This window comes from Cherax quadricarinatus, chromosome 50 (genome assembly GCF_038502225.1).
Source record: "Cherax quadricarinatus isolate ZL_2023a chromosome 50, ASM3850222v1, whole genome shotgun sequence".
NCBI lineage: Eukaryota > Metazoa > Arthropoda > Malacostraca > Decapoda > Parastacidae > Cherax > Cherax quadricarinatus.
This window is the reverse complement of record NC_091341.1, coordinates 25,772,114-25,799,730: the sequence shown is the minus strand read 5'-3', so window position 1 is coordinate 25,799,730 and position 27,617 is coordinate 25,772,114. Positions and strand designations below refer to the sequence as shown.

At 39.9% G+C, this 27,617-nt stretch overlaps 1 protein-coding gene across 1 annotated transcript in view; it reads right to left on the bottom strand.

The window, feature by feature from the left end:
• LOC128695299 (uncharacterized) overlaps positions 1–23,722 on the bottom strand; it is a 49,456-nt gene extending 25,734 nt beyond the window's left edge. Inside the window, exons 1-13 of the mRNA XM_070095342.1 lie at positions 23,650–23,722; positions 23,275–23,399; positions 22,169–22,467; positions 21,355–21,483; positions 20,751–20,909; positions 20,220–20,310; positions 19,773–20,073; positions 18,995–19,212; positions 18,289–18,434; positions 16,875–17,004; positions 11,184–11,316; positions 10,568–10,692; positions 9,132–9,251 (exon numbers count right to left, since the gene is read on the bottom strand). Coding sequence (XP_069951443.1) covers positions 9,132–9,251; positions 10,568–10,692; positions 11,184–11,316; positions 16,875–17,004; positions 18,289–18,434; positions 18,995–19,212; positions 19,773–20,073; positions 20,220–20,310; positions 20,751–20,909; positions 21,355–21,483; positions 22,169–22,467; positions 23,275–23,399; positions 23,650–23,722 — 2,049 coding nt within the window. The remainder of the gene's footprint in view (positions 1–9,131; positions 9,252–10,567; positions 10,693–11,183; positions 11,317–16,874; positions 17,005–18,288; positions 18,435–18,994; positions 19,213–19,772; positions 20,074–20,219; positions 20,311–20,750; positions 20,910–21,354; positions 21,484–22,168; positions 22,468–23,274; positions 23,400–23,649) is intronic.
• Positions 23,723–27,617: the final 3,895 nt, after the last annotated feature.

Here is a 27,617-nt window from a genome sequence, read left to right as displayed (position 1 = left end):
TGTGTACTGGGTATACCTGAAGAATTTTAATTAGTGTATGAATTTGTATGTGTAAGTGATCTTGAATGTGCATGTCTGGGTCCTTCAATAATTTTTCTGGCGTATTCTTGTAAGGTTACACAACTCCTCAGCTGCTTCTTGTATTACCAGAGGTGATATTCTGTCTGAGTCAGATTTTCATCTTGTCTACATTCATTACAGGTTATTCATACAAATTATTTCACGTCTTCATTCCCATTCACCTCTTTCTCCCTTCCCTCCTCCTCTCTGTCTCCCTCTCTCTCTCCCTCTCTCTCTCCCTCTTTTTATGTATCTCCTTGATTCTTCAATAAAGATATCTTTGAATCCTTTATTCAGTTCTCTGAATATTTCCTGTCATCTTTTAGTTTTTCCTCTCCCTATTTTGTGAGTCTTTGCGTCAGTTCGGCTCGGTTTTAATTTTTTCTTCTATGTCGTTGTGGGGTGCTTCGAGGGCATAACAAATGGTTGTGTGACGCTCGTCACAGAACCATTTGTTATACCCGCGCGACCAGTGAACTGGCAGTTCAGAGTGTAGCAGTTCTGGGGCCCCATTGCTGTGCTTATTGTCCAGTTCAACCCGGCAATCACGTGAAAAGCCGGCTACTTCAGCCGAGGTGACATCACTCTGGTCAACCTGGCTGGGTAGCAGACTCCAACAAACACTGGTCGTGATCACTCAGTGTACATAGTGTAAATATTAGTGACGGAATACATGGGTAAAGAAATCTACCTCCTGCTGTCTTTGCCTTTCCCTTGCTCTGGCCTGCCGATTCCCTTGTTTTGCTGAATTAGTTACGACCAGGTGCTACAGGCCTTTGGACTACAATCTGTGATCGCAATAGTCGTTCACAAAATATTCTTAACTCTTCTGCTAAATCTTTGTCTCTCACCTTTTTTTTTTTTTCGCGTACCTCAGGGCAAATCATTTCCACGATATATAAGTTCAATTTTGTTGTTTATTTTCATATTGTACCACACTTAAGATGAATAGGAATGAAAAGAAAGGTATGAGGATTTTATTAAATACAGTAGATAGTATATTGAGGTCTAGGTAAGATATGTATCAGGTGCCAACACGTGTGAAACGTGAAGAAGACACATGTGAACTTTTAGGAGATTTATTGAGACGTTTGGTTAGGTAATGTAATGTTAAACGTGGCTTAATGTAGAGGAAAAAACATCTATCAAGTACATTCTCGCATCAGTGGAGCGCAGGAGCGCATGATCCTATAGCAGCCGTCGATATTTCACTGCATGATCCTGCAAGAGCTCTGCGTCTCGGTGCATCATACTACAGGAGCTCGATGCTTCAGTACAAAAACTTGAAGGAGCAGTGGTTTTCACTGCATGATCTCGCAAAACCCCTGAGTTTCGGTGCATGATACTTCAGGAGTTCGATGCTTGAGCGCACGATCATACAGGACTTCAGCGCACAAGACAAGCAGACCAACAGCATGGCCACACGACAACACAAGGAAAATGCCCTGAAAGCAGATTTTGCATAAGGACCACAATATCTTATCACATATTTTTAAGTGGTTTGTAATAGTATCTTGACAATTAGTGAGGTTCTTGTTAATATCTTGCTAAATAGTAGTTTGCAAATTAGTTATTTGCTTAATAGAAGCTAATAATTATAATTATTGACAAAATTATGATGGTATATAGACATGCAAATAAATTAATGTGATAGAAATATAAATTGTAATTATGGGACACTTTATTTAGGCAGTGTCTCTTTATTACAAAAATTTCTGCCTTTACCCCCAGTTATTTCACAAATTATTTAGTTAATGGTCCAAGACGGACTAAAACGTCGTCACAAGTTCCGATCTCGTAAGTGCGAGTTATATGTGTATTTTTCTAGTCATGGAATTGTGACTTTTCTTCTTTACGATTGTTACCAGAAAACACAAAGATGAATATTACCCAGGTGTTAGTGAGGGAGAGCGAGGCCTTGACGAGCACCTTGGACGGTAGGTTGATACACGATGTGTAATTGGCACTTATACTTTTCGTCCATTGGTTGAAGAGTCCAGCCTCGACGATCCTTGTCACTCTGGTGAGTATAAATGCACACACACACACTATATATATATATATATATATATATATATATATATATATATATATATATATATATATATATATATATATATGTGTGTGTGTGTGTGTGTGTGTGTGTGCAGGAGAAGCCACGGGGGGGTGGAAATCTTTAGCTCAAGTACTTTCACACTTCTCAGTGCGTCATCAGGAGCTGTGCAATGTTGCAAGGGAGCAACCAAAGCAGGGAGAGAGGTCTCGAAGTAGCGTAGGTGTCACCGTCCATGTTTACCCTTAGACTGGGTTAGTGGTCGGTGACAACCCCACCCTACTGTCACCCCTCTTCTCCCCATATGGGGTAGGAGGGTTTCTGAAATGTCAGGTATGAAATTAGAAAAAGCTTAGGGATGGCTTTTTATTTCTTATAATTTCATACTTGACATCTCAGAAACCCTCCTACCCCATATGGGGGGAAGGGGGATGATTGATAGTCAGGAGGGGTTGGCACCGACCACTAACCCAGTCTAAGGGTAACCGTGGACGGTGACACCTACGCTATTCTGAGACCTCTCTCCCTGCTTTGGTTCCTCCCTTGCAACATTGCACAGCTCCTGATGACGCACTCAGAAGTGTGAAAGTACTTGAGCTAAAAATATTCCCCCCCCCCCCCTGTGGCTTGTCCTGCATAGTTAAGATCGCCTGTCTGCGATTGTTTGCATATATATATATATATATATATATATATATATATATATATATATATATATATATATATATATATATATATATATATATATATATATATGAATAATATATAATATTATATCATCAACACTGCGACTAGCCAAGGATTCGAACCCATGCTGCTTCGGCATGAGGCGGGCCAAAGCAGCATGGGTTCAAATTCTTGGCTAGTCGCAGTGTTATTGATCAATACCATTTGTTCGTGGTCACAATAATATATATACATATATATACATTATATATATATATATATATATATATATATATATATATATATATATATATATATATATATATATAATGACAGGTATTTTTAGAATGATTGCAATATAAGCCTCCCAGTGAAAATATAAGATTTCGAAATTTGAGAGTATCTGTTTACCTATTTTCATTTCATATCTAGAGCAAAAATACATGAATTGTTATACCTGTTGCTGAAGACAGGTAGGAGAGGATGTCCCCTGGGACACACCAGTGTGTACATCAGCGACAGGAACTCGAAGCGAGCCACGTAGAAATCACACCGACCTGTAGAATGTTCATTATTATAGATTGGTAGCTATATTCTTGTGTGGATGTTACCGTGCCTGGGTAGTGATTTGTTTAATCAGTTTTTTTGATCCAGTTCCTTGGATCAAAAGGCTATCGCCAGTATTAAGGTAATATTTATAGGGGATTCATCAGTCTCGTAGCTCATGTAATCATGGAACTGACCTACATAAGCGCATTTGCCTTAAGATGAAAGTGATGATTCTTGTAGTCAAATAATCAGGTTTGGTGAGAAAAAAATTTAATCTATAAACATTTCTTCCCATTTTCACTAAAACATATTAAATTTAATTTGTTTGCTTCTGAATTTCTTAGTCAACAGACTTATCATATATATATATATATATATATATATATATATATATATATATATATATATATATATATATATATATATATATATATATGCAAAACAACCACTCTGAAAGAATAGAGAAATTCCAAGCGCTTTCGTGACTACTCACATTATCAAGTTCCTTGATAATGTGAGCAGTCACGAAAGCGCTTGGAATTTCTCTATTCTTTCAGAGTGGTTGTTTTGCATAATTTGAAATCAACTGATTACTGTGATCTTATTGCATATATATATATATATATATATATATATATATATATATATATATATATATAATATATATATATATATTATATATATATATATATGTGTGTGTGTGTGAATTATAAATCACTGTTCAATATAATTTAATTGAAATCGTTTGTGCAGGTTAAATATAAGCAAATAATTAATTTATTTACATAAACAGAAAAAATACATGATGAATTATGTCATTCCCTCATTAAAGATATGAGTAAATTGTATATAAACAATATTTCTTAAACTAATGTCCAAGAGGAAGCATTTAATCACATCAGTCTTCTGTAAATTGAATTTTATATATACATGTATTTAAGTGATCAAAGTTGGTAATGATAAGGGTTTCCTGATCATAACAATAACAGAGGCGTAACGAAGTAGAAACCTGTAAGTGAGAAGTCATGGGCCATCACAGCTCTCACTAGTATCTCCTCTAACACCAGTAAGTGACTTCCTCTCCTCACCAGCCTGTCGATACTATCAGCAAACTCTTTCGTCACACTGTACATAATGCGGCTCTTTTTCTCAAGATCAGCGATGTCACGTAGTATGCCAGTCTCTGCACTCTGTGAGAATTATAAAAAATCACATGAAACAAGTGATTTAATAGTGTGTAATTTAAGCACAGTGATTGGCAAAAGTATTCCTAGTGCTTTCGTTATCTCTCGATCACATTCTGAAGAAATGCGAGTGTAAATATTTCTTTCTCCAAAAAGTATAATTAATGATTTACAAGAATATAAGTGGCTCTGGTAGAGTTGCTTTTGACGATCAATATCACAGAATGGTCCTTCACAATGTCCTTGAGAGACTGGATGGGTTCCGGGATGTGTTTCACTGCCAGGAGGGACATGAGGTTTCCAGCGTAGCTCTGAGTCAGCACCAACGTCACCATCATCCAGCTAGACCACACTATCAGCTCCCACCACCAGTGTATCGGCGCTGGAATAGCTGTTGAAAAACATGGTTAGGTTGATCTGGGTTTGTTTCTACAGTTTCCCTGAGCAAGTATTTTGAAAGTTATATATGGTTGGCTTGTTAAGTTCAGTATTACTAACTCAGTGCTCTGTTGCATACATTGCTGTAAAAATATTCTGATACAGATGAATGTGTCTTCCATCCATTTTCCTGGAATCTTCACGAAGAAACACGAAGAGAGGAGATACACAGACACAGGCAGCAGCAGTAGCATCAGCAAAGTGGCTGCCCACACCAGCGGTGACAAGGGAAGCACGAAGCCCCAAGGGTCAAACTCCGGCCGTCCCCGACCTCCCAGGATCTTTCCATAATCTATCCCTAAAGGACTGGCGAAATCCACGACCTCAGCCCTGGAAGCACTGACGGTGAAGGGGCCAAGACCAACTTCCACCTCCTACAAGATTAAAAATCTTTAACTTCTTCACAATATTTCTTTTTCAAACAATTAGTCTCTTATATTCTGAAGTCAGAAAACTAAAAAATTATTGCATTTGTTTAAACAAAATCACTTTAGCAGTGCTAAGCGTCCAGTCACTCATATCTTCCAATTCAAAATTTTGATGGTCTTTATATAAGGTTATTATATCAATTTATTTTATCCTGTGTATTCTCTAAATTCGTTAGCTGCCTTAATCTGTATTTTCGGGATTAAAGTGTTCTTGTGGAATGGTGAGAAGGATACCATGACACCTTAATAACCCCCATTAACAAATCATCCATCCTCTGTCAGTACCTTCTTATACGCTGCTTTTGCTCCTGTATTCTCTACTGTCTTGATAAAGCCGACTGTGTGAGAGAAACATTGTGGTGAAGTATTTTATGCAAAATGTGGATCACCGCGACAAGAACAAAGCTATTGTTGTACTAGATCACCATACACACCATACAAGATCACCATACTAGACCAGGACTTGTCTCCACTGTCTCATTACACCTACGTCCCTCACCAACACTCACGACAACTACCTCCCTGCTCACCATCACTCACTACAACTACCTCCCTGCTCACCAACACTCACTTCAACTACCTCCCTGCTCACCATCACTCACTACAACTACCTCCCTGCTCACCATCACTCACTACAATTACCTCCCTGCTCACCATCACTCACTACAACTACCTCCCTGCTCACCATCACTCACTACAGCTACCTCCCTGCTCACCATCACTCACTTCAACTACCTCCCTGCTCACCATCACTCACTTCAACTACCTCCCTGCTCACCATCACTCACTTCAACTACCTCCCTGCTCACCATCACTCACTTCAACTACCTCCCTGCTCACCATCACTCGCTACAACTACCTCCCTGCTCACCATCACTCGCTACAACTACCTCCCTGCTCACCATCACTCACTACAACTTCCTCCCTGCTCACCATCACTCACTACAACTTCCTCCCTGCTCACCATCACTAACTACAACTACCTCCCTGCTCACCAACACTCGCTACAACTACCTCCCTGCTCACCAACACTCGCTACAACTACCTCCCTGCTCACCAACACTCGCTACAACTACCTCCCTGCTCACCATCACTAACTACAACTACCTCCCTGCTCACCATCACTAACTACAACTACCTCCCTGCTCACCATCACTAACTACAACTACCTCCCTGCTCACCAACACTCGCTACAACTACCTCCCTGCTCACCAACACTCGCTACAACTACCTCCCTGCTCACCAACACTCGCTACAACTACCTCCCTGCTCACCAACACTCGCTACAACTACCTCCCTGCTCACCAACACTCACTACAACTACCTCCCTCCTCACCAACACTCACTACAACTACCTCCCTGCTCACCAACACTCACTACAACTACCTCCCTGTTCACCATCACTCACTACAACTACCTCCCTGTTCACCATCACTCACTACAACTACCTCCCTGTTCACCATCACTCACTACAACTACCTCCCTGTTCACCATCACTCACTACAACTACCTCCCTGCTCACCAACACTCACTACAACTACCTCCCTGTTCACCATCACTCACTACAACTACCTCCCTGTTCACCATCACTCACTACAACTACCTCCCTGCTCACCAACACTCACTACAACTACCTCCCTGTTCACCATCACTCACTACAACTACCTCCCTGATTACCAACACTCACTACAACTACCTCCCTGCTCACCATCACTCACTATACCTACCTCCCTGCTCACCATACCTATCATGCCAGACCAGGACCCATCCTTCTGTCTCTCTCCCCACAGACCATCACGAGGCCTCACAAACGTGTACCTGTTAAAATTATAATTGCGATAATAAAATTATAATGAATATACGATCAGTACAATAAAACTGAAATAAAGACCAAAACTCAAGTACCAACTTACAGATATTCACACTTTAATGAAATGCACACTACGTACTGAGATCAAATCAAGCACTAATGCGTACCTACACAAGCATATCAGCGTATGATATACGCATGCACTAACGCGCACACATACACGTCCATTCCTCTAGAAACACCAGACATATGTTAAAAACTCACGTAAAATTGGTAGTGTCTGCGAGGACTTGCATTACATTAGCAATGGGACTAGAGAATGTCAGTCTCTTCCCTCCTGGTGCATTCAGGTCGTCAACTATCACAGGTTCGTGTGTGAGATACGACTCCGTTGCAACTAACAGATTCGGCCGATTGAACAAGCTGGAAGAGAACGATATATTTTTGAATCATGACTCACGAAATCGTTATGACACGATCGCAAACAAAGCATACCACGGGTGGGGATAGAACCCGCGATCTGATCGCGGGTTCTATCCCCGCCCGTGGTATGGGTTGATATATTTTTGTAGACTGTCCCGTGACATGATGCAGTGCGCAATGACAACTATTTCCCAGACTACGTATTAGTAGATCAAAGGTTCTTTTGTAGATTTTTAAATGTGTTTTTCAAAAGGAGAGAGACTTATAAAAGATGAGTATTAAATGGTATCCTCAGTAGGAGAAAGATTCTTATTGCAGCATTTCAGTTCGACTTCGACGAGTTTGATATAATTCGGACAGAAACGATGTCATAAGTCTCTCCTATGTGCAGGTTATTTGTGTATTGTTCCAGTCACGGTAGTCTTACAAGAAACACTACAGTCTTACAAGACCCACTACAGTCTTAAAAGACACACTACAGTCTTACAAGACACACTACAGTCTTGTATTGTGCCTTTTTATTCATCAACAAAGCAAAGGTTTAAATGCAGTGAAATGGATACGTGGAGAACTTGTCAGGGAAGAGCTGAAGATGGGAGGTTAGAAGGAGTCCTCTGTGCGGTGTCCAGGAAGCCACTTGGGAGGCTGAGGATCCCAGGGGAACGTAAGGCAGATGGATGTACATATTGCATCTGTATGAAGTGAGGTAAAATGAACGGCAGTCACTTGTTCAGCATGATCTGTTTTTGTCATGCAAGTATGAATTATATTATTTTTGGTGGTATGACTCCATGAAAATCAATCCCAACATTACAAATGTATTTTGCTGATGAAATTTTAGCAGATTTTACCTATTTTAGTTAATATTTTGCTACATCTGGTTACGCAGATTTTAGCAGAGATTAATTTTTTAAATTATTTGACATCGTAATTAAGCCTTACTATAATTTCCATGACTATTTTCATTACTAGTTTACAGACATAACATTTTTTTTCGTGGTTCTTACTGTAGGTATTCCTGCGAGTCGCTAAGGACGAGGATCAACGCGTTCAGCTTGGAAAAACCCCGACTAAGACTTGGAACATTGACATGGGAATTATTTGTAAGAACAAGTACCCTCGTTGTGGGCACCAGGAAGCGATCCTTGTGGGAGTACTCGACGAAGGCGGCGAGGAAGGCAGTGTCGTCACTCACCACCACCACCGTCACGCACCACGAAACCTGCCGAAGCTGTGAAAGCAGTGTCACTTCCTTAGCTTAGTGGTCAGTGTGGCGGCTCTTACGATACAGACTCGGAACCGTAACTCAGACCGGAAAAAAGAACGAACTGGAAGTTGTTATCCAGGCAATGTAGTATTATCAGTGTGACGTGTACTACTCAGCAGGAACGTGAGAATGATGTATCCACCTCAGTAATGTGACAGTGACGTACCCTCCTCAGTAATGTGACTGTAATGTACCCTTCTTAGAAGTAATGTGAAAATGTATTCTCCTCAGTAGTAATGGGAAAGTGACGTACCCGCTTAGCCTGGGCGACCATCTGACGGAGCTGCGTCTGTGTGACGTTATCGTCCTGGACGTCGTGATCTGCCACCTGGAACACTGCGACACCCCAGGGAGACCACAGCTGACTTTCTTCCTGAAAGTGAAAAACAGTTTTCTCTCTGCTGTAGGTGTTACGACTGCTGAAGATCCTTAGCAACGATCTTTGGAACAGTTGTAACTGTCAGACAAGGGAAGGTAAACTCTCAGAGTATATATACCGGCGGATGTAAAACTCTCGGTATATATAAAGGAAATTGATGGAATCATATCGTGGATACGTTGTTGTCAGTCCCAGCATCCAACCCCTGACAGCTCCTGACAGCTCCTGACAGCCCCTGACAGCCCCTGACAGCCCCTGACAGCCCCTGACAGCCCCTGACAGCCCCTGACAACCCCTGACAACCCCTGACAACCCCTGGCTGTCGACTTAATGGTCAAATGTACCAAAATATGATAATATAAATGACATTTACAATAACATGCCTCATGGAATATTTAAATGTTTATTAAGCTCAACATGTATATCGTTTATCAGTTATTACTAATTATATTTACGTTAATGAGAAAATGCTAGTCTTCAGATATATATTACTTAATGATTATACTCATAGCCATTATTTTTAATGGGATGGACCGTTAAGCCAGTGTAAAGCCTCGGCCATCTGACCGAGGCCTTCCATTGGCCCTCCAGTGGCCACTGGCCTTCCACTGGCCCTTCAGTGGCTGATCGTCATATATGACTAAGACCCGCGTTAGGAAATACTTCAGATTGCAGCGGACAAGCGTAGTAACAGCAGCAACACACACGGCAAGAGGCATTCTTGAGCTTCCCCAGCGCTCGGGCTTAATGCCCGAAGCTGGGGTGTCTCCAAAAGGATCCTGTGGTGCTTACTGCTTTTGTACCTTCTGACATCGTTTGCTGCTATGCAGCTGCCACACCTTCCAGCCCAGTGTGGAGGGAACGGGGTTGTGGCAGCCCAAGGTACCTAGCTCCTCCCTTTGAGCCTGGTAGGGGCGGGAAATGGGGCTAGACCTGGGGGCAGCTAGTCCCAGAAGATGAGGAGGTACTTGTACCTCCTCCCATGGCAGACATTGATCTGAGACACTCCAACGATAGGGAGCCAAGGCCAGGCCACCTCTTGGAAAAGCGCCGGGACAGGCGATTATTCCAGCAAATCTACAACAACAGGAAACACTTGTCCTGTTTCCTGACAAACCTTACCTAACCTAAGGTAATCTTCATATAGTTCATGCAAGGCCTGAGAAATAGTACTCAGAATTGATCAGATGAAATGAAAGTAGTTTAAATGAAATGTACGAAGAGGCCTTGACCAGCATCAACGTGGTTGAAGAAGTGTATTGATGCTAGTGAGGACAATAAAAGTAATAAAACAAGGGCTGGAAACTAACCTTGAGCACTGAGGAAAGAATTGTGGCACCATCAGTGAAGAGGATGAGAGAACAGTGCTGCTGTGATGCTGCTTCCAGCACAGCAGTCACAGCTCCTCTCAGTAATGCTAGTCTATCCACATTATCTAATAAATATGTATTATATTATCATCCAGAATAAATATGTATAATATCCAGAATAAATATGCATAATATCCAGAATAAATATGTATAATATCCAGAATAAATATGTATAATATCCAGAATAAATATGCAGTAATTCACAAATTACTCTTCTCCATATAAACAAAAGAGATTTTTTAAATTACAAATTGCTAACAAATTTAAACATCCTCAAGGATTTTAATGGGTAGACTGAGAGTGGTCCAAGATCACTGTTGAAATACCGTGAGGTTTTGACAGCTGTGAAGCAGCTAGGAAGACGAGAGTGGCCAGTAACACCTGCAGTAGCACAGCTCCGACCATCTTTCCTACATCTAGCTGTACCTGCTGCTCCCCACTTAGCTAATAATTGTTGTCTGCTGAGTTACCTGTTGGAGAATCATGCATATAACAATGCTAGATTTTTTTCAGAACATTCTAATCTATTTCCTGAAATAAAAAAAATTGAATTCACTGATTGTCAAAGAAATTTGAATTCGCTGATTGCCAGAGAAATTCACAATTTTTCTTAGTATCTCCACATTGCTAGCCAGAGTGTGTCCTTGTGATATAGGATCTTTTCTGACTGGTTGCAAGGCAGCAACAGCCTGTTACAGTATAAACAATAATTTAACTGTTATTCTCAATTTGCTGAAGAGGATTTCAGATGGAGTTCCAAATATTCTGTTATCATTATTTTTCCCCCATCAGAGCATTTAAATAGCATTGTCAGCTGCTCTAATGTACTTTGATATTTTATATATGTGCTCGCTTCTCTATAACCATAATCGTTCTATAGAATACTTTTGTTTTCTCTTTCTTCTCTTGTTTACAAACATCATCTTAGCATCCCAGTATATTTCTGCTAGGTCCTCCATCATCTCTTGTTTGCCTCTCATTACTTTCCTGCGAGGTATTCCATTATTTTTTCTATTCTCTTTCCACCCAGCTCCCCTCCCCAATGAACAGCATTCAGTCCCCTCTGTTGTATCCTCTCCCCCTTGTAGCCTCGCAAGACCCTTCTAGGTTTGTGTTTTTGATACTAGTGAAGTGCTCTGTATCCAACGAACTGGAGCTAGTCTCCCCTTCCTCGGATCAGACCCGATTACATTTCTCTGTAGGACATTTACGGGTTTAACACGTAATCATGCATAATAATCCTGGTGTACTTTTCCCAGGTGATCAAAACACAAGATTGTATTTATTAACGCCAAGTGGGGAAAAAATGTTTTATATCTCATATATGCCTCATATGTGTGAAGAGCCTATCTCGTTTTATAGGTTTATTTTTTTCCTTCCTGACATGCCGTCACATTCACTTCAGAACAATTCCACTAGTTTGACCCCACAAGTGGTATGCCTATTATGAGGTCGTCATGTCTGCCATTACATCTCTGTGTGGATAAAGTCAAGAACGATCAATATTTTTGGCTTTGCTTCCCTAGGGATCTTACTGCTGCTTCCTCGATAATGTACATTTGTCAGCAATGTTATATCTATAGGTCATGTATTATAATATCAAGTAACAACCAATATGAGGGTTGGTAGGTGTGTGCCCAGTGACGCACCATATTCGTATATTCCCACTCATCTAGGTGGGAGGAGTAGTTAGTTGAAAGCTTAAGAGGCACGTAAGTTCCTACATCTTCTAATAACATGTTAAATTTTCCACTATAATCTACCTTGCCCATAATTATTATCGCATTTCCTTTGTCTGTTTTGTAAGGTGAAGTCTAGGATGTTTCCTTAATTCATGATGTAACTTAACAAATCTTTGAGGACAATGGTGTTGTAGAGGTCTGAACTTTGCTCAGAAAGAATGATCTTGGACTTCACCTTACGAAACAGACAAAGCAAATGCGTTAGTATTTATACACAAGGTAGATTATAGCGGAAAAATGAATACGTTATTGGAAGACGGGAGAACATTCGTGCGTCTTAATCCAGTACGTCAGGACCCCGGCTTAGCAGACTAAGATATCAGTAAGATGCACAACATCCAGATCAAGGACGTCTATCATTCGTTCCTTTACACTCGCCACTTCACCCACAACTCACTGGCTCTTTCCATCGCACTGCTGCATACTAGCGACAGTAAGCGACACTTCATGACCCGTCGAGGACTCGAACCCTGCCAGCAATTCTTCCAACATGGTAATAAACTCAATAGGCAACGATGGAATAAAAGTCATTGTCAGTGCCACATTTTATAGTTCTATTATATACAGAAAGTTTCAAATATATTTCTCAGGATTATTCATATTTAACATATATGTTACTTTAAGAAGTCTCAGATAATTGAAAATGAACTTTAGGAAAATTCCCTGACTCGCTGGCCAACTTTTTTAATTTTTTGGAAATTGTATACAGAATTATTAAACATATATATATATATATATATGTTTTGAAATAGAGGAAGACAATATTCAAACAGCCACAGTGAGATATATCAAGATATTTTCTTCTCTTTTGTTGTCTTCTCTGAGTCTGTGAGTCCCGGGGAGTCGGTTCTAGAAGCGGTACCTAATTCTTATGTATTCACTATATAATATATATGAAGTTTTTAGAATATTTTAGTCAAAATTTAAAAGATATTAACTAATGTAATACTAAAATATCTCGCATGCTATTTAATGTGTTATGAGAAATATTAGACTTGAACAAAATATAATAATTTGCGCTCTATTAAACGGGCAAAACAATCGATGATTTATAAGTCAAGATCGCAAGCTGTGTAAAATTCATGATATTTACCAGTTTGATAAGCCATTAACAGCTTTAATTCCTGTGAAGGACGTTGTGTTAGCATATATTCATCTTAATTATGTAAGAATGAGAATTAGCTAAGGTAAGTAAATCCAAAGACTATACATTATTCTTTTCCCGATTTCAGAGTTTGAGTTTGTCTCGTTAATGTGGGCTGTTTGTCTAAAGACAGGTTAAAGTTATTGGTAAAATGATCGAACAGAATGTGTTTGTTTCAGGCAATTGTGGGGAAGGAAGAGTGTCGAGTGAGAGCATAGTTGTCACCAAGATGTCTGCATAACGGTGGCATGTTGACTCTTAAAATATTCCAGTAATTTTTATATTGGTCATCCTGGTGACCGTGAACCTGAGTGTCAGTGAATGGGTACAACTGAGTGTGTGGCCACCATCCCAGAGGGGCAGGAACACTGACGTCCAGTGTTGGTAAATATGGCAGCGGTGGCACAATTCTTCGCCTGAAATCCTCCTCTTTCTTGTGCACTTTTGAGAGAAGAATTTCCCCGTAGATCTTAGTGTTCAAATGCCCTTCGTTTTTCCAGCGGTTTATCCATCTACACACTGTGGAAACACTGATACCTCTCTCTCTAGCAATGGCTCGGGCTGACTTGCCTCTCCTCCACATCTTTACAAATATTTCGCGATCAGCCAGAGAGGTCTTTTTGCATAGTTGTAGTCGCTCCATGGTCCTGTATGGGACAAAACACACGGCTTCAGATTCACACCCGATGAGTCAGTTTGATATTGCATATTAGAGCTGTAATCTTGCTTTCCCCAGCTGGGATATTTTAAGTGTAGGAAAATTGCACAAAGTGGCCAAAAGATGAATTACTAGTGACTGAGATGAGAGTAACATGTAAGAATATTGTGATTTTTTTATAGGTAGCGCACTGGGGATATATGAGGATGAGCAAAAGGACCTCAAACAGTTTTTCACGCTATCAAATATAATAGAAACATGCAAAGAAATACTGCAGCCAAATTTTCATAGTCTGTACATGAAACTGTTGGACTGTGCTAATGTAGCAAGGTAACCAACAAGCAGAGTGAAGAGTTAAGGTGCTGCTCAAAACAAGCCTTCAGTGTAACCATGAACGGTGGATGGATAAGATAAGAGAGATAAGATTTTCTTCGGATTTTTAACCCCGGAGGGTTAGCTACCCAGGATATCCAGGATACTTTATATATAACTTTGAACGCTCTTCGTCTATTTGAAATTGTATATTCCCCCGACACTGATACGCCATAGTATATATGAAGAATTAAAGCCACGGTACCGTCACAAAAACAAAATACATCTGGCTCACAAATTCGTGTAACGCTGACAGTGTTTTGTTAACGATTCGTGAAGGAATGTAACATCGTCAGATGTTCACTTCCAGTTGATAGGTTAGTAGTGAATATTAAGTAAAACATACGAAGGAATTTTGCCCTAAATACAAACCTGGGAAGTGTATAGGATTGATTCTAATGATATTAACAAGAGACAAGTGAGTCACTCCCAAATTTTGTCCCAGTGTTGTAAATAGATCGCTCAAGATACGTTACTCATACAACTTGAACCTTGGAAACAAAATGTTAAGTAAGACACATGTGCAGCAGCCAGATGTGTTTATTCCGAAAAGTATCGCCTTCACAGTAGGCTTCTTAAGTCGAGTACAGAGGAAGCAGCAGAAGCAGTAATGTAAAAACGATGTAATCAGTCTTTACTGTTTTTACTGACTCCTCTGTACTCGGCTGAAGAAGCCTACTGTGCAGGCGATACGTTTCGGAATAAAGATACCTAACTGGTATTGTATACCATTATCATATTCAGACATGGAAACAAGTTCAACTTAGTGCTTACCGAAGAGCTTCAGAGGGGAGACGAGATGTGTTGTTATTGTTGGACTTGTGAGAGGATACTAAGCAATCATGAGACCCGTCCCAGGTCTTAACTACAGTTTGTTGACCACGCCTTAGTTGTGTTGGATCGACGACGTCAGTCTAGCCTCAAGCCATCTTCACGGAGGATGATTGGCTGAGCTCTGAAGAATCTTTGTGATTGGTGAATTTGTGCTATCATACGTGTGTGTGTGTGTGTGTGTGTGTGTGTGTGTGTGTGTGTGTGTGTGTGTGTGTGTGTGTGTGTGTGTGTGTGTGTGTGTGTGTGTGTGTGTGTGTCTCTCAAGTCAAGGACTGTTATATCTTGTATTTTTAATCCATAGGAATTATATAATCATATTTTGAATTTAGAGTCACGAAGACGATGATTAGTATCATATTATGGCACAAGAGGATGATAATTATCATACTGTCATATACTGTCTCAAGATGATGATATTACTAATACAAATATTGAAAATTTTCCTTAATAATAACACAAACAAGGGAGGTGAAAAAATATACATGGTATTGCATATTGTCGTTATAATTATTAACGTTACAAATCTATAATCACTGAAAATTATGTTGATATATATATATATATATATATAAATATATATATATATATATATATATATATATATACATATATATATAGACATATATATATATATATACATATAGAAATATATATACATATATATATATATAAATATATACATATATAAACATATATATATATATATATAAATATATTATATAAATATATATATATATATATATATATATAAATATATATATATAAATATATATATATATATATATATATATATATATATATATATATATATATATATATATATATATATATATATATATATATATATATATATATATATATATATATATATATATATATATATATATAAATTTTTTTGCATAAATGAAAGTGAGTCATCAAGCACAAACATGTTTTTAATTTTATAGCAAAATCAATACGTGAAATATGACGATATCCTTGTAGAAAGATTTACGAGTGGGTGTCTAGATGGGATTTTCCTTATAATCCTGCAGCCTCGGGTCTTCAGTTTTAGGATGATACTTGTTATATACTTGTTGGAGTCTCTTGTGTCCTGAGACACTACAAGGGATGTTCAACTTAATTCCAGTGTGACACATTACTCCGACATGCCAACAGTTTCTCACTATCTTAACGATTCACCTTCTGACAAACATTACGTCAAGAAATGCTCACTTTCTTTATCGATAAACAAGACACTGGCTGCCTCTTGACATCATGCTGGAGTTCCAACATCTATTGACATCTTCGACGACTGCAGATATCTATCACTGAGAATTTCAAGCCCAAACGTAACTAACGCAACGATAACTCCACCGGAGACAACCACGAAAATACCCTGCAAGATAGAAATGTTATTGTTTACGAAAAGGCGAGATGTTAGCATTGCCTCGAATCTACAAACCATAAGGTCCCATATTTTAGTTCCATAAAACGTTTTCCTGCTGTGATTCTTACCCAGAGGTTGCCTAGTGAGAGGATCGTGCTGACAGATAGCTTGGTTGGAGAATTGTGACAAGCATTGTTGTTTGGGTTAGCAGCATTTACCCAGTGATCGTAGAGTCCAAACTCTGTTATTGTTAGGACTCTGTGGATTTAAGCATTGATAATTAATTAATCGGCAAATGATTACTAACCTATTGTTATGTCGCATGATTATGTCACATAATAAACGCAAACATATGCACATGTGTATAGAAGCACATGTCATATGTATATGTAAATACACATATGTTTAAACACCAACACACACACACACACACACACACACACACACACACACACACACACACACACACACACACACACACACACACACACACACCAGTTGACAGATGACACATCTTTCATCGTCTAATTAAAAAATACAACAATATAAGTGAATGTTGTCCAAGAGGTTAAGTGAAATTATGAAAATATTTAACACGAAAAACAAAAGTTGCAAAACAAAAGCTAAATTACAAGAGAAGCAGTGCGGAAAGGACATTAAAAAAAACATTTCGCCACTGGCTGAATATTTGACAACTAGAAATGGGATCTAAAACGACAGAGATCGAGACATCTACCAGGGGCAGCTGGAACATGCATTGGACATATATAGTGTTACAAAAAACGCGATTCTAAAAGCTTAGAGATCTCCAGTGAATACTAGAAAGGACTGCCCTTCTAGCATCCAGCCTGTTACTGGGTTTTCGTAACAAGTAGTCAGTATCCTTGTCCAATTATCCATTAAAATTCAGTATGGTTCAATAGTGCTTTAGGATTACAACTGGTAGGCTACTAACTAGAGAAATTAAAATTTAATAAATTTATTAAGTCTAGAGGTATATTATCAAATTAAATTAAATTACAGCAATCAAAATAAAATCAATCTCTCGAGTTCAATATTATTGTGCTGAAAGCACATATCACATTTATAATTCTTAAGTACCGTCAGGTACATTAACATTTAATAAGATATTACAAATATGTACAAGTAAGTGTGTGTATGCGTGTAAGTGCTCTTAAGTAGTTAGCTATGTCTAACTACTTACAATTACAGTTAGAGTTAAGGAAACACATCTCAGGAATAATGATTATTGTACTTCTCGTTAATGGGCTGTAGTAGTGGGTTGTTTTTCGAGACCGTCATTGCACCCATACTGGGTTTGAACTTTACGTTCAGGAAGTAATAATCGCATTGTCCTGTACGTGAGACAACACAGAATATTTTTTTTTTTTTACAAATTTCGAATGCGTCTTAAATATAGTTGTAAAAACACTTGAATAGCAAGAAAAAAAAAGTCTTAGAGTAAACATTAGTTCGTTACAGATCGGTGGTCATAGAAATTATTAACCTGATTTAGAGAACTCATCCCCTAGGAAATCAAACAAGAATTCATCGAAGAAGAGAAGCAAGTGTGTTCCAGGCTTCACTAGCTGTTCAATACTGTTTTCCAGTTCGGTCACTGACTTACGAACTACACGACCTTTGTTCTCCAGGTCTGCCAACTCATCCAGCAGAGTGTTACTCCTGGACTGAAAAAGAAAATGTAAACTTCAGAGTGATAATTCGTAACAGAACACATGTGTAAGTAATTCTAAGATTTTTATTTGTATTTTCGTTCATCTTCGGTTACTGAGGAATAGACACAGGTACAGAGCAAATATTTTGATTATAACATTTTGTTGTGTTGAGCTTAATCAAGTCATCTGGATGTTTTTCTCTTTATAAATATAAAATGCTATAAACTTTCACAGTTTGTGTATCTTGATGATGAAAGATTCGATTTTTTTTTTTTTTGAGCTGTATATGTGTCAACTTGCCTGTTTTATTGAAAAAAAATGTGATATTAGTTCCCCTGCAAACTCGTGAATGCCTCTTCTGATTGGCTTCAAACCTTCACTGCTGGTATTTAACCGCATTAGAAACTTATACCTCCGGAGGCATCAATCTAGGGTAGCGCATCGAGCGGAAAACTTCTCATGTAACTTGGGATGTTCCTTTCCCTGTCTAGGAATTATGTTGATTACCGTTGTATAGCTCTTGTGAATTTAGCGCTCATCCATAAATATAATAATAACACAAAGTAACTCACGCGGATGTACTCTTCGGTGGATGAGTCTCGCTGCCAGATTAACTTTGCTGATGGATCATCCAGAAAGTCTTGCAATGTTGGGAAATGTTTTGGTATGTACCTGACTGCCAGGTATGACATGAGGTTACCACAGTAGCTCCGTGACAGTAAGAGGTTAACCAACAACCACACGAGCCACAACACTCGCTCCCACCACCACAATCCAACCATTCTGAAATCTGAAAGAAGTTAAAAGTTTCACTTAAGTAATGAAAAATATTACTATATTCTCTATAGGAAAAGTTATTTCCTTGGTTTACTCTTTTATAATGACTTTACCCTTACACATAAAGGGATAAGTAAACTCATTTATTAAAGCAAGTTGGATAAAGTTCTTAAAATGTTGCCATTCGAGGTCACGAGAAACGTAAAGTGTGGAAGAAAGAATTTTTTTTCATTAAATGGGTATAGAAAATAAATCAATTGCTCGGTAACTATAAAATATTTAACATTTAACACAGTTTATCATCTTTAACTTCAGAGTAACTTACACTTAAGTTAACCTTCCAAAATTGTTAATTTTACTGACCTAGACAATTGAAGTACAACTACCATAACGCTTACATAATAATCTGCTTTTCCTCGAATCAAACCTAATTACCTCGGTTCCCTAAGGCGTTATATGACTTCTTAGTGTACAGTACTTCCTCAACAAAATAATAATCCTGATATCAAAAACACCTTTGTCATATTTGAAATCTATCAATTTAAAACAAATGGAATTTGTAAGTAAAGTTACCCTGTTGAAGGAGTATCTTCAGGAAGTTAAGTGATTTATCCAGCCATGTTTTTCTGCCTGGACTCATAATGGAAGGAAACGAAGATAAAGCGAGCATTGTAGCCATCATGATGAACATAGAGACGAAGACTATCAGCCACAACACGGGGGTGAAAGGCAGCACGAAACCCCAAGGGTCTATCTCTGGTCTTCCTAGCGAGCCTACAAAAGTCAGATAACTCCACATCACCGGCATCGTCATGTCCAACACCTGACTTCTGCTGGCTGTTACTGTTAAGGGGCAGCCTGACAGGTCCGCCTCCTGAGGACAATAAATCCAAAAAAGAATTATTACAGCTATTCCAGATGCCATGATCCTGGTGAAGAGCTTATGACCCAAATCACAAAAGTTATAGCATTTCCTTGAATGTAACAACAGTGGGCATACTGAACGTGTGCAAGACTGACCTCCCTCATCACCATGCCTACGATGCCGGACCATCTGCCATCACTATTGATGTTTCCACTACTCCCGTCAGCCGGGGTCACGAAGCTGTACCTGGTGGGGAAGTCAAAATAAAATAATATTTTATCACTATTACAGATGCGAAGATTAAACATTATATTTATGAGATTAACAGGTGTATTAAACATCAATAAATATGACTCACGAAATCGTAATGACACGACGGCTAGCGCGCCGGTCTGGAGTTTTATGACTCTCTGATCGTGGGTTCTATCCCCGCCCGTGGTATGGTTTATCAATAAATCTATTTTTTATATAGATGATAGTAACTAAGACGTGCCTGTACAACATACAAAAATATGTAAAATAACTAAATGAAGAAAGAATAATTGACATGGTACTTAAACCAGAATAAATCCATCTTCCTGATGTGATATGACACAGTGAAAGTATTAATAATAATAATAATAATAATGATTTTAATAATCATAATAATTTTAATAATAACAGTAATAATAATTAAGATAACTTACGTGAAGTTGATACTGTGAGCAATGTAATCCAAGAGCTGAACAAGAAGACCCTTGAACCAGAGTACCTTCCCTCCGGGAGCCCGAGGATCCTCCTTCATATAAGCGATGCTGAAAGAGGAGTCCAGCATTGCCGCTCTGAGGGACGGACCGTGTGTAAACCTGAAGACCAAGTAGTAGCCTTTACGACAATGCTTAAAACAGTTTTGGGAGGCATGATATGTGCATGCTTTACCATGGTACACTTGATTGCTTCGTATAGATTTTTTATGGTTTTAAATGATGTTTTTGAAAATTTTATGGAGAGTAGAATTATTGTTTTAGATGTTTCAATAAAGTGTTAGTGACTACTGAGGTGCTAAACTGTGATATTTGTTTTATAATAATTACCACTTAATTTATTTTTCTCTAGTTATTTAAAATTTCAACTCATTGATAAATTGGTTATTATTCCATTGAAAGTGTTTCCTCCCAAGAACTGGACTTTTTAATATACACACCAGCCCCCCCCCCCACTCCGAGCTAAGGTGAATGTGTTATGCTATCGAGAGTAATTCACTAAGATTTAAAGACAAAACATAAGCCTAGAACAGTGAGTTATCCTTACCTAGAGAACTTCTCGGGAAAGAGTTGAAAGTTGCTTCTCATACTGAGACGGTTTTCCAGGGTCCAGGAAGCAACCCTCACTGTTCGTGTGTTGTGTGAGCTGTATGGAAGGTAGATGTATACGTCGCATCTGTAATGGTTTTAAAATCTATGTACTCCATATAGAGTAAGGTGATCTATGGTTTATATTTTCATATACTCTCTCGATATATATATATATATATATATATATATATATATATATATATATATATATATATATATATATATATATATATATATATATATATATATATAATGTCGTGCCGAATAGGCAGAACTTGCGATCTTGGCTTAAATAGCAACGCTCATCTTGCCATATAAGACAAGCGAAAATTTGTGTATGCAATAATTTCGCCAAAATCATTCTGAAGATAACGAAAAAAATATATTTCATTGGGTTTGTTTAGTATTAAATTATTGTAAACTAATTTAAAATATATTTAGTTGGGTTAGGCTAAAATAAATTGCTCTTGTTATAATAAGGTTAGGTAAGTTTTCTAAGATTCTTTTGGTGCAAAATTAAAAAAAATTACATTAACATTAATGAAAAAAATATATCTTTAAACGTATAAGAGAAAATTTCAGAAAGGATTTAATTTTAAATAAATTCTGGTTAATTGTCCTGTTTTACATATTCGGCACTACATATATATATATATATATATATATATATATATATATATATATATATATATTATATATATATATATATATATATTACAATTCTTCTTTCTAAATATAAAGATCTACGTTATCGCACTCTAGATTACTACTTTAATTTCCTGAAGTTGTTGTCGACAATAAGCAGCATGGAGTTGGTCATGGAGAAGGTCTTGTGGAGTTGGTGCAGCTGTTGGAGGGGCAGTCTGGTGACGGCGAGGAGCCTCGTCGACCACACCAGGAGGCGGACCTTGAGGGAACACTCAGCGAAGGTGTTAAGAAAAACTGTGTTGTCACTCACTATCATCACCGTCACGCACCACGACACCTGCCGTAGCTGTTGTAATATATTACTGCTGGTGTCGTTATATTGGTGGTATAAAATACCGACAAGTTGGTGAATAAGACAGTTCTGGAACACTTGGGTATCTTTAATGAAAATAATTTACATTGAAGGACGTAATGCGCTTCCTGGTAACTTTCTACTAATTAACTTTAACGCAGTTTTTGGTAACTCTGAGTTTAACAAGGTTTATCTACGTGTTACAATGGTTTAAATGTGTCAAACTTTCATTTCGAGCATGTGAGTGGTAGGATGTTGTTAGATAAGAGAGGAGAGGTACGATGTTGGTGAGGATGATTTAGTGATAATGTTGGGAAGATTAGAGGGAGTGAAGGGTAATAGAGGGGAGGTATGATGTTGTGGAGTAGAGGAAGTATTGTGAAGGGTAAGAGATTGAAACTATGGTGTTGTGGGGAGTGATTAAACATTATGAAGAGTAAGAGATGGAAGGTATAGTGTCAGGGAGACTAGAGAGGAAAAGATATTAAGGCGACCCATCTTCATAACTATTTAGGACGCTGAAATTTCAGCAACATACCTGTCTAGCTTGGACAATCGTGTTGCAGATGTTCCCGTGTGTTAGGTTATGAGTGTGGTCGTTCAATACACCTTCCACTACTACCACTCCACCTGGTATGTGGAGCTGCTGTATCGCCTGAAACAATTCTATAATTACACGTCTGTCCTCGCTGGTCATGCTGAGAGGAAATGAGACTTGCAACAAGGCTCATTTCCTCTCATTCCTCAAGTACTGTATGACTCCAGAGATCAGCACTTCCAGGGAATTAATATACATAAATTTTGTTTCAGATACATATAAAATAAATCAGCTTACAATTTAAGATTTTAACGGTAGTGTTTTCCATAAACTCCCACCTGGAAGACAGCAATGGAGGATGTGGCACCATCAGTGAGCAGCAGGAGGGAGCACTGAGGACCAGACACTGCTGACAACACTTCATTTACTGCCCCTGTTGCTAGTGTCAGCAACTCAGGGTCATCTGTCACAAGGACAACATCTATAGCTTATCAGTGTGACTAACCTCACCTTTGTAAATATAAAACACAAGACGAAGAATGTCACCAGTAAAGAAATGTCGCTTCTGAGTGATACAGAGCGGGTCATTTCGTTCCCCTTTAATCATAGTTTTACTCTTTCTATTGACATTAAACACTCGCTTAACAAGAGCATATACTCTCGAGTATTAATTAATAAGGAATGGTCTAAGAATGGCTCTCTCTCCGTCTTACCAGGTGCTGGAGACAGCTGTCCTACAACCTGGGAGACAGCAACCATCAGCACTAGTGAGGTCACACCTGACATCATTCAGTCTCAGCATTCGACTACAACAAAACCTGCGGCACACAAATTTATAAAATTTACGGACTATATATATTTGCTTATAAGTAAATAATATCAGCTATTTGGAAATGTTTCATAAAATTCTTTATTGAATGATTTTTGGACATATTTTTCATAGATTCTTACATACGCAGACAGTTATAAAAGTCACTACAAGAATTACTGTAAAAAGCTCAGTTTTATTTCCCCAAAACATTCACGAATAAAAGCAGCCTTTCATTATAAATTATACTAGCAAAACTATTAACATACTATTTAGGCAATAGTTATGCTAATAGTCAAAGCTAAATGCACAAAATAACGTCCCTTTAAGTTTAAAGTTTCTATTCCTCTTCAATTATGGTTCCTTGTTGTCTACAAATATATTTGTCATAGCTGTATTGTTACGTACAGTAGTAGAACTAAACGTCATTTGCGTTTTTTAAGACAAATAGATCATTAGGTGAACTATCATTCAGCGCCTTACATCAACATTGTGAAGTCTGAGACAACACTGTAGACCTGAGCGCTTTCACTGTGTTGTCCAGTCCTTACAACACAGTGATCCAACACCATGGTGCTGGCCACAGTGATCCAACACCATGGTGCTGGCCACAGTGTTCCATCACCATGGTGCTGGCCACAGTGATCCAACACCATGGTGCTGGCCACAGTGATCCAACACCATGGTGCTGGCCACAGTGATCCAACACCATGGTGCTGGCCACAGTGATCCAACACCATGGTGCTGGCCACAGTGATCCAACGCCATGGTGCTGGCCACAGTGATCCAACGCCATGGTGCTGGCCACAGTGATCCAACGCCATGGTGCTGGCCACAGTGATCCAACACCATGGTGCTGGCCACAGTGATCCAACACCATGGTGCTGGCCACAATGATCCAACACCATGGTGCTGGCCACAGTGATCCAACACCATGGTGCTGGCCACAGTGATCCAACACCATGGTGCTGGCCACAGTGATCCAACACCATGGTGCTGGCCACAGTGATCCAACACCATGGTGCTGGCCACAGTGATCCAACACCATGGTGCTGGCCACAGTGATCCAACACCATGGTGCTGGCCACAGTGATCCAACACCATGGTGCTGGCCACAGTGATCCATCACCATGGTGCTGGCCACAGTGATCCATCACCATGGTGCTGGCCACAGTGATCCAACACCATGGTGCTGGCCACAGTGATCCAACACCATGGTGCTGGCCACAGTGATCCAACACCATGGTGCTGGCCACAGTGATCCAACACCATGGTGCTGGCCACAGTGATCCAACACCATGGTGCTGGCCACAGTGATCCAACACCATGGTGCTGGCCACAGTGATCCAACACCATGGTGCTGGCCACAGTGATCCAACACCATGGTGCTGGCCACAGTGATCCAACACCATGGTGCTGGCTACAGTGATCCAACACCATGGTGCTGGCCACAGTGATCCAACACCATGGTGCTGGCCACAGTGATCCAACACCATGGTGCTGGCCACAGTGATCCAACACCATGGTGCTGGCCACAGTGATCCAACACCATGGTGCTGGCCACAGTGATCCAACACCATGGTGCTGGCCACAGTGTTCCATCACCATGGTGCTGGCCACAGTGTTCCATCACCATGGTGCTGGCCACAGTGTTCCATCACCATGGTGCTGGCCACAGTGATCCAACACCATGGTGCTGGCCACGGTGATCCAACACCATGGTGCTGGCCACGGTGATTCAACACCATGGTGCTGGCCACGGTGATCCAACACCATGGTGCTGGCCACGGTGATCCAACACCATGGTGCTGGCCACGGTGATCCAACACCATGGTGCTGGCCACGGTGATCCAACACCATGGTGCTGGCCACGGTGATCCAACACCATGGTGCTGGCCACGGTGATCCAACACCATGGTGCTGGCCACGGTGATCCAACACCATGGTGCTGGCCACGGTGATCCAACACCATGGTGCTGGCCACGGTGATCCAACACCATGGTGCTGGCCACGGTGATCCAACACCATGGTGCTGACTACGGTGATCCAACACCATGGTGCTGACTACGGTGATCCAACACCATGGTGCTGACTACGGTGATCCAACATCATGGTGCTGGTCACGGTGATCCAACACCATGGTGCTGACTACGGTGATCCAACACCAGGGTGCTGACTACAGTGATCCAACACCATGGTGCTGACTACGGTGATCCAACATCATGGTGCTGGCCACGGTGATCCAACACCATGGTGCTGGCCACGGTGATCCAACACCATGGTGCTGACCACAGTGATCCAACACCATGGTGCTGACCACGGTGATCCAACACCATGGTGCTGGCCACGGTGATCCAACACCATGGTGCTGGCCACGGTGATCCAACACCATGGTGCTGACTACAGTGATCCAACACCATGGTGCTGGCCACGGTGATCCAACATCATGGTGCTGGCCACAGTGTTCCAACACCATGGTGCTGGCCACAGTATAGTGTCTGTATACCTTCAGAAACAAGTCTTCTCCCTGGAATAAGGAACGTCCAGCAGAGTTACTTGTTCTTCAGTTTCTTAAATTTTCTTTTTATTAGCATCCCGTTATAGCATTACATGTGTTACTGGGTGCTAGACTAGTAGCTGTGTGCTGTTACATGTGTTACTGGGTGCTGGGCTAGTAGCCATGTGCTGTTACATGTGTTACTGTGTGCTGGGCTAGTAACTATGTGCTGTTACATGTGTTACTGGGTGCTGGGCTAGTAACTATGTGCTGGGCTAGTAGCTATGTGCTGTTACATGTGTTACTGGGTGCTGGGCTAGTAGCTATGTGCTGTTACATGTGTTACTGGGTGCTGGGCTAGTAACTATGTGCTGTTACATGTGTTACTGTGTGCTGGGCTAGTAACTATGTGCTGTTGCATGTGTTACTGTGTGCTGGGCTAGTAACTATGTGCTGTTGCATGTGTTACTGTGTGCTGGGCTAGTAACTATGTGCTGTTACATGTGTTACTGGGTGCTGGGCTAGTAACTATGTGCTGTTACATGTGTTACTGTGTGCTGAGCTAGTAACTATGTGCTGTTACATGTGTTACTGTGTGCTGGGCTAGTAACTATGTGCTGTTACATGTGTTACTGTGTGTCGGGCTAGTAACTATGTGCTGTTACATGTGTTACTGTGTGCTGGGCTAGTAACTATGTGCTGTTACATGTGTTACTGTGTGTCGGGCTAGTAACTATGTGCTGTTACATGTGTTACTGTGTGCTGGGCTAGTAACTATGTGCTGTTACATGTGTTACTGTGTGCTGGGCTAGTAACTATGTGCTGTTACATGTGTTACTGTGTGCTGGGCTAGTAACTATGTGCTGTTACATGTGTTACTGTGTGCTGGGCTAGTAACTCTGTGCTGTTACATGTGTTACTGTGTGCTGGGCTAGTAACTCTGTGCTGTTACTAGTAACTTTGTGCTGTTACATGTGTTACTGTGTGCTGGGGTAGTAACTATGTGCTGTTACATGTGTTACTGTGTGCTGGGCTAGTAACTATGTGCTGTTACATGTGTTACTGTGTGTCGGGCTAGTAACTATGTGCTGTTACATGTGTTACTCTGTGTCGGGCTAGTAACTATGTGCTGTTACATGTGTTACTGTGTGCTGGGCTAGTAACTATGTGCTGTTACATGCGTTACTGTGTGTCGGACTAGTAACTATGTGCTGTTACATGTGTTACTGTGTGCTGGGCTAGTAACTGTTTGCTGTTACATGTGTTACTGTGTGCTGGGCTAGTAACTATGTGCTGTTACATGTGTTACTGTGTGTCGGGCTAGTAACTATGTGCTGTTACATGTGTTACTGTGTGTCCAGCTAGTAACTATGTGC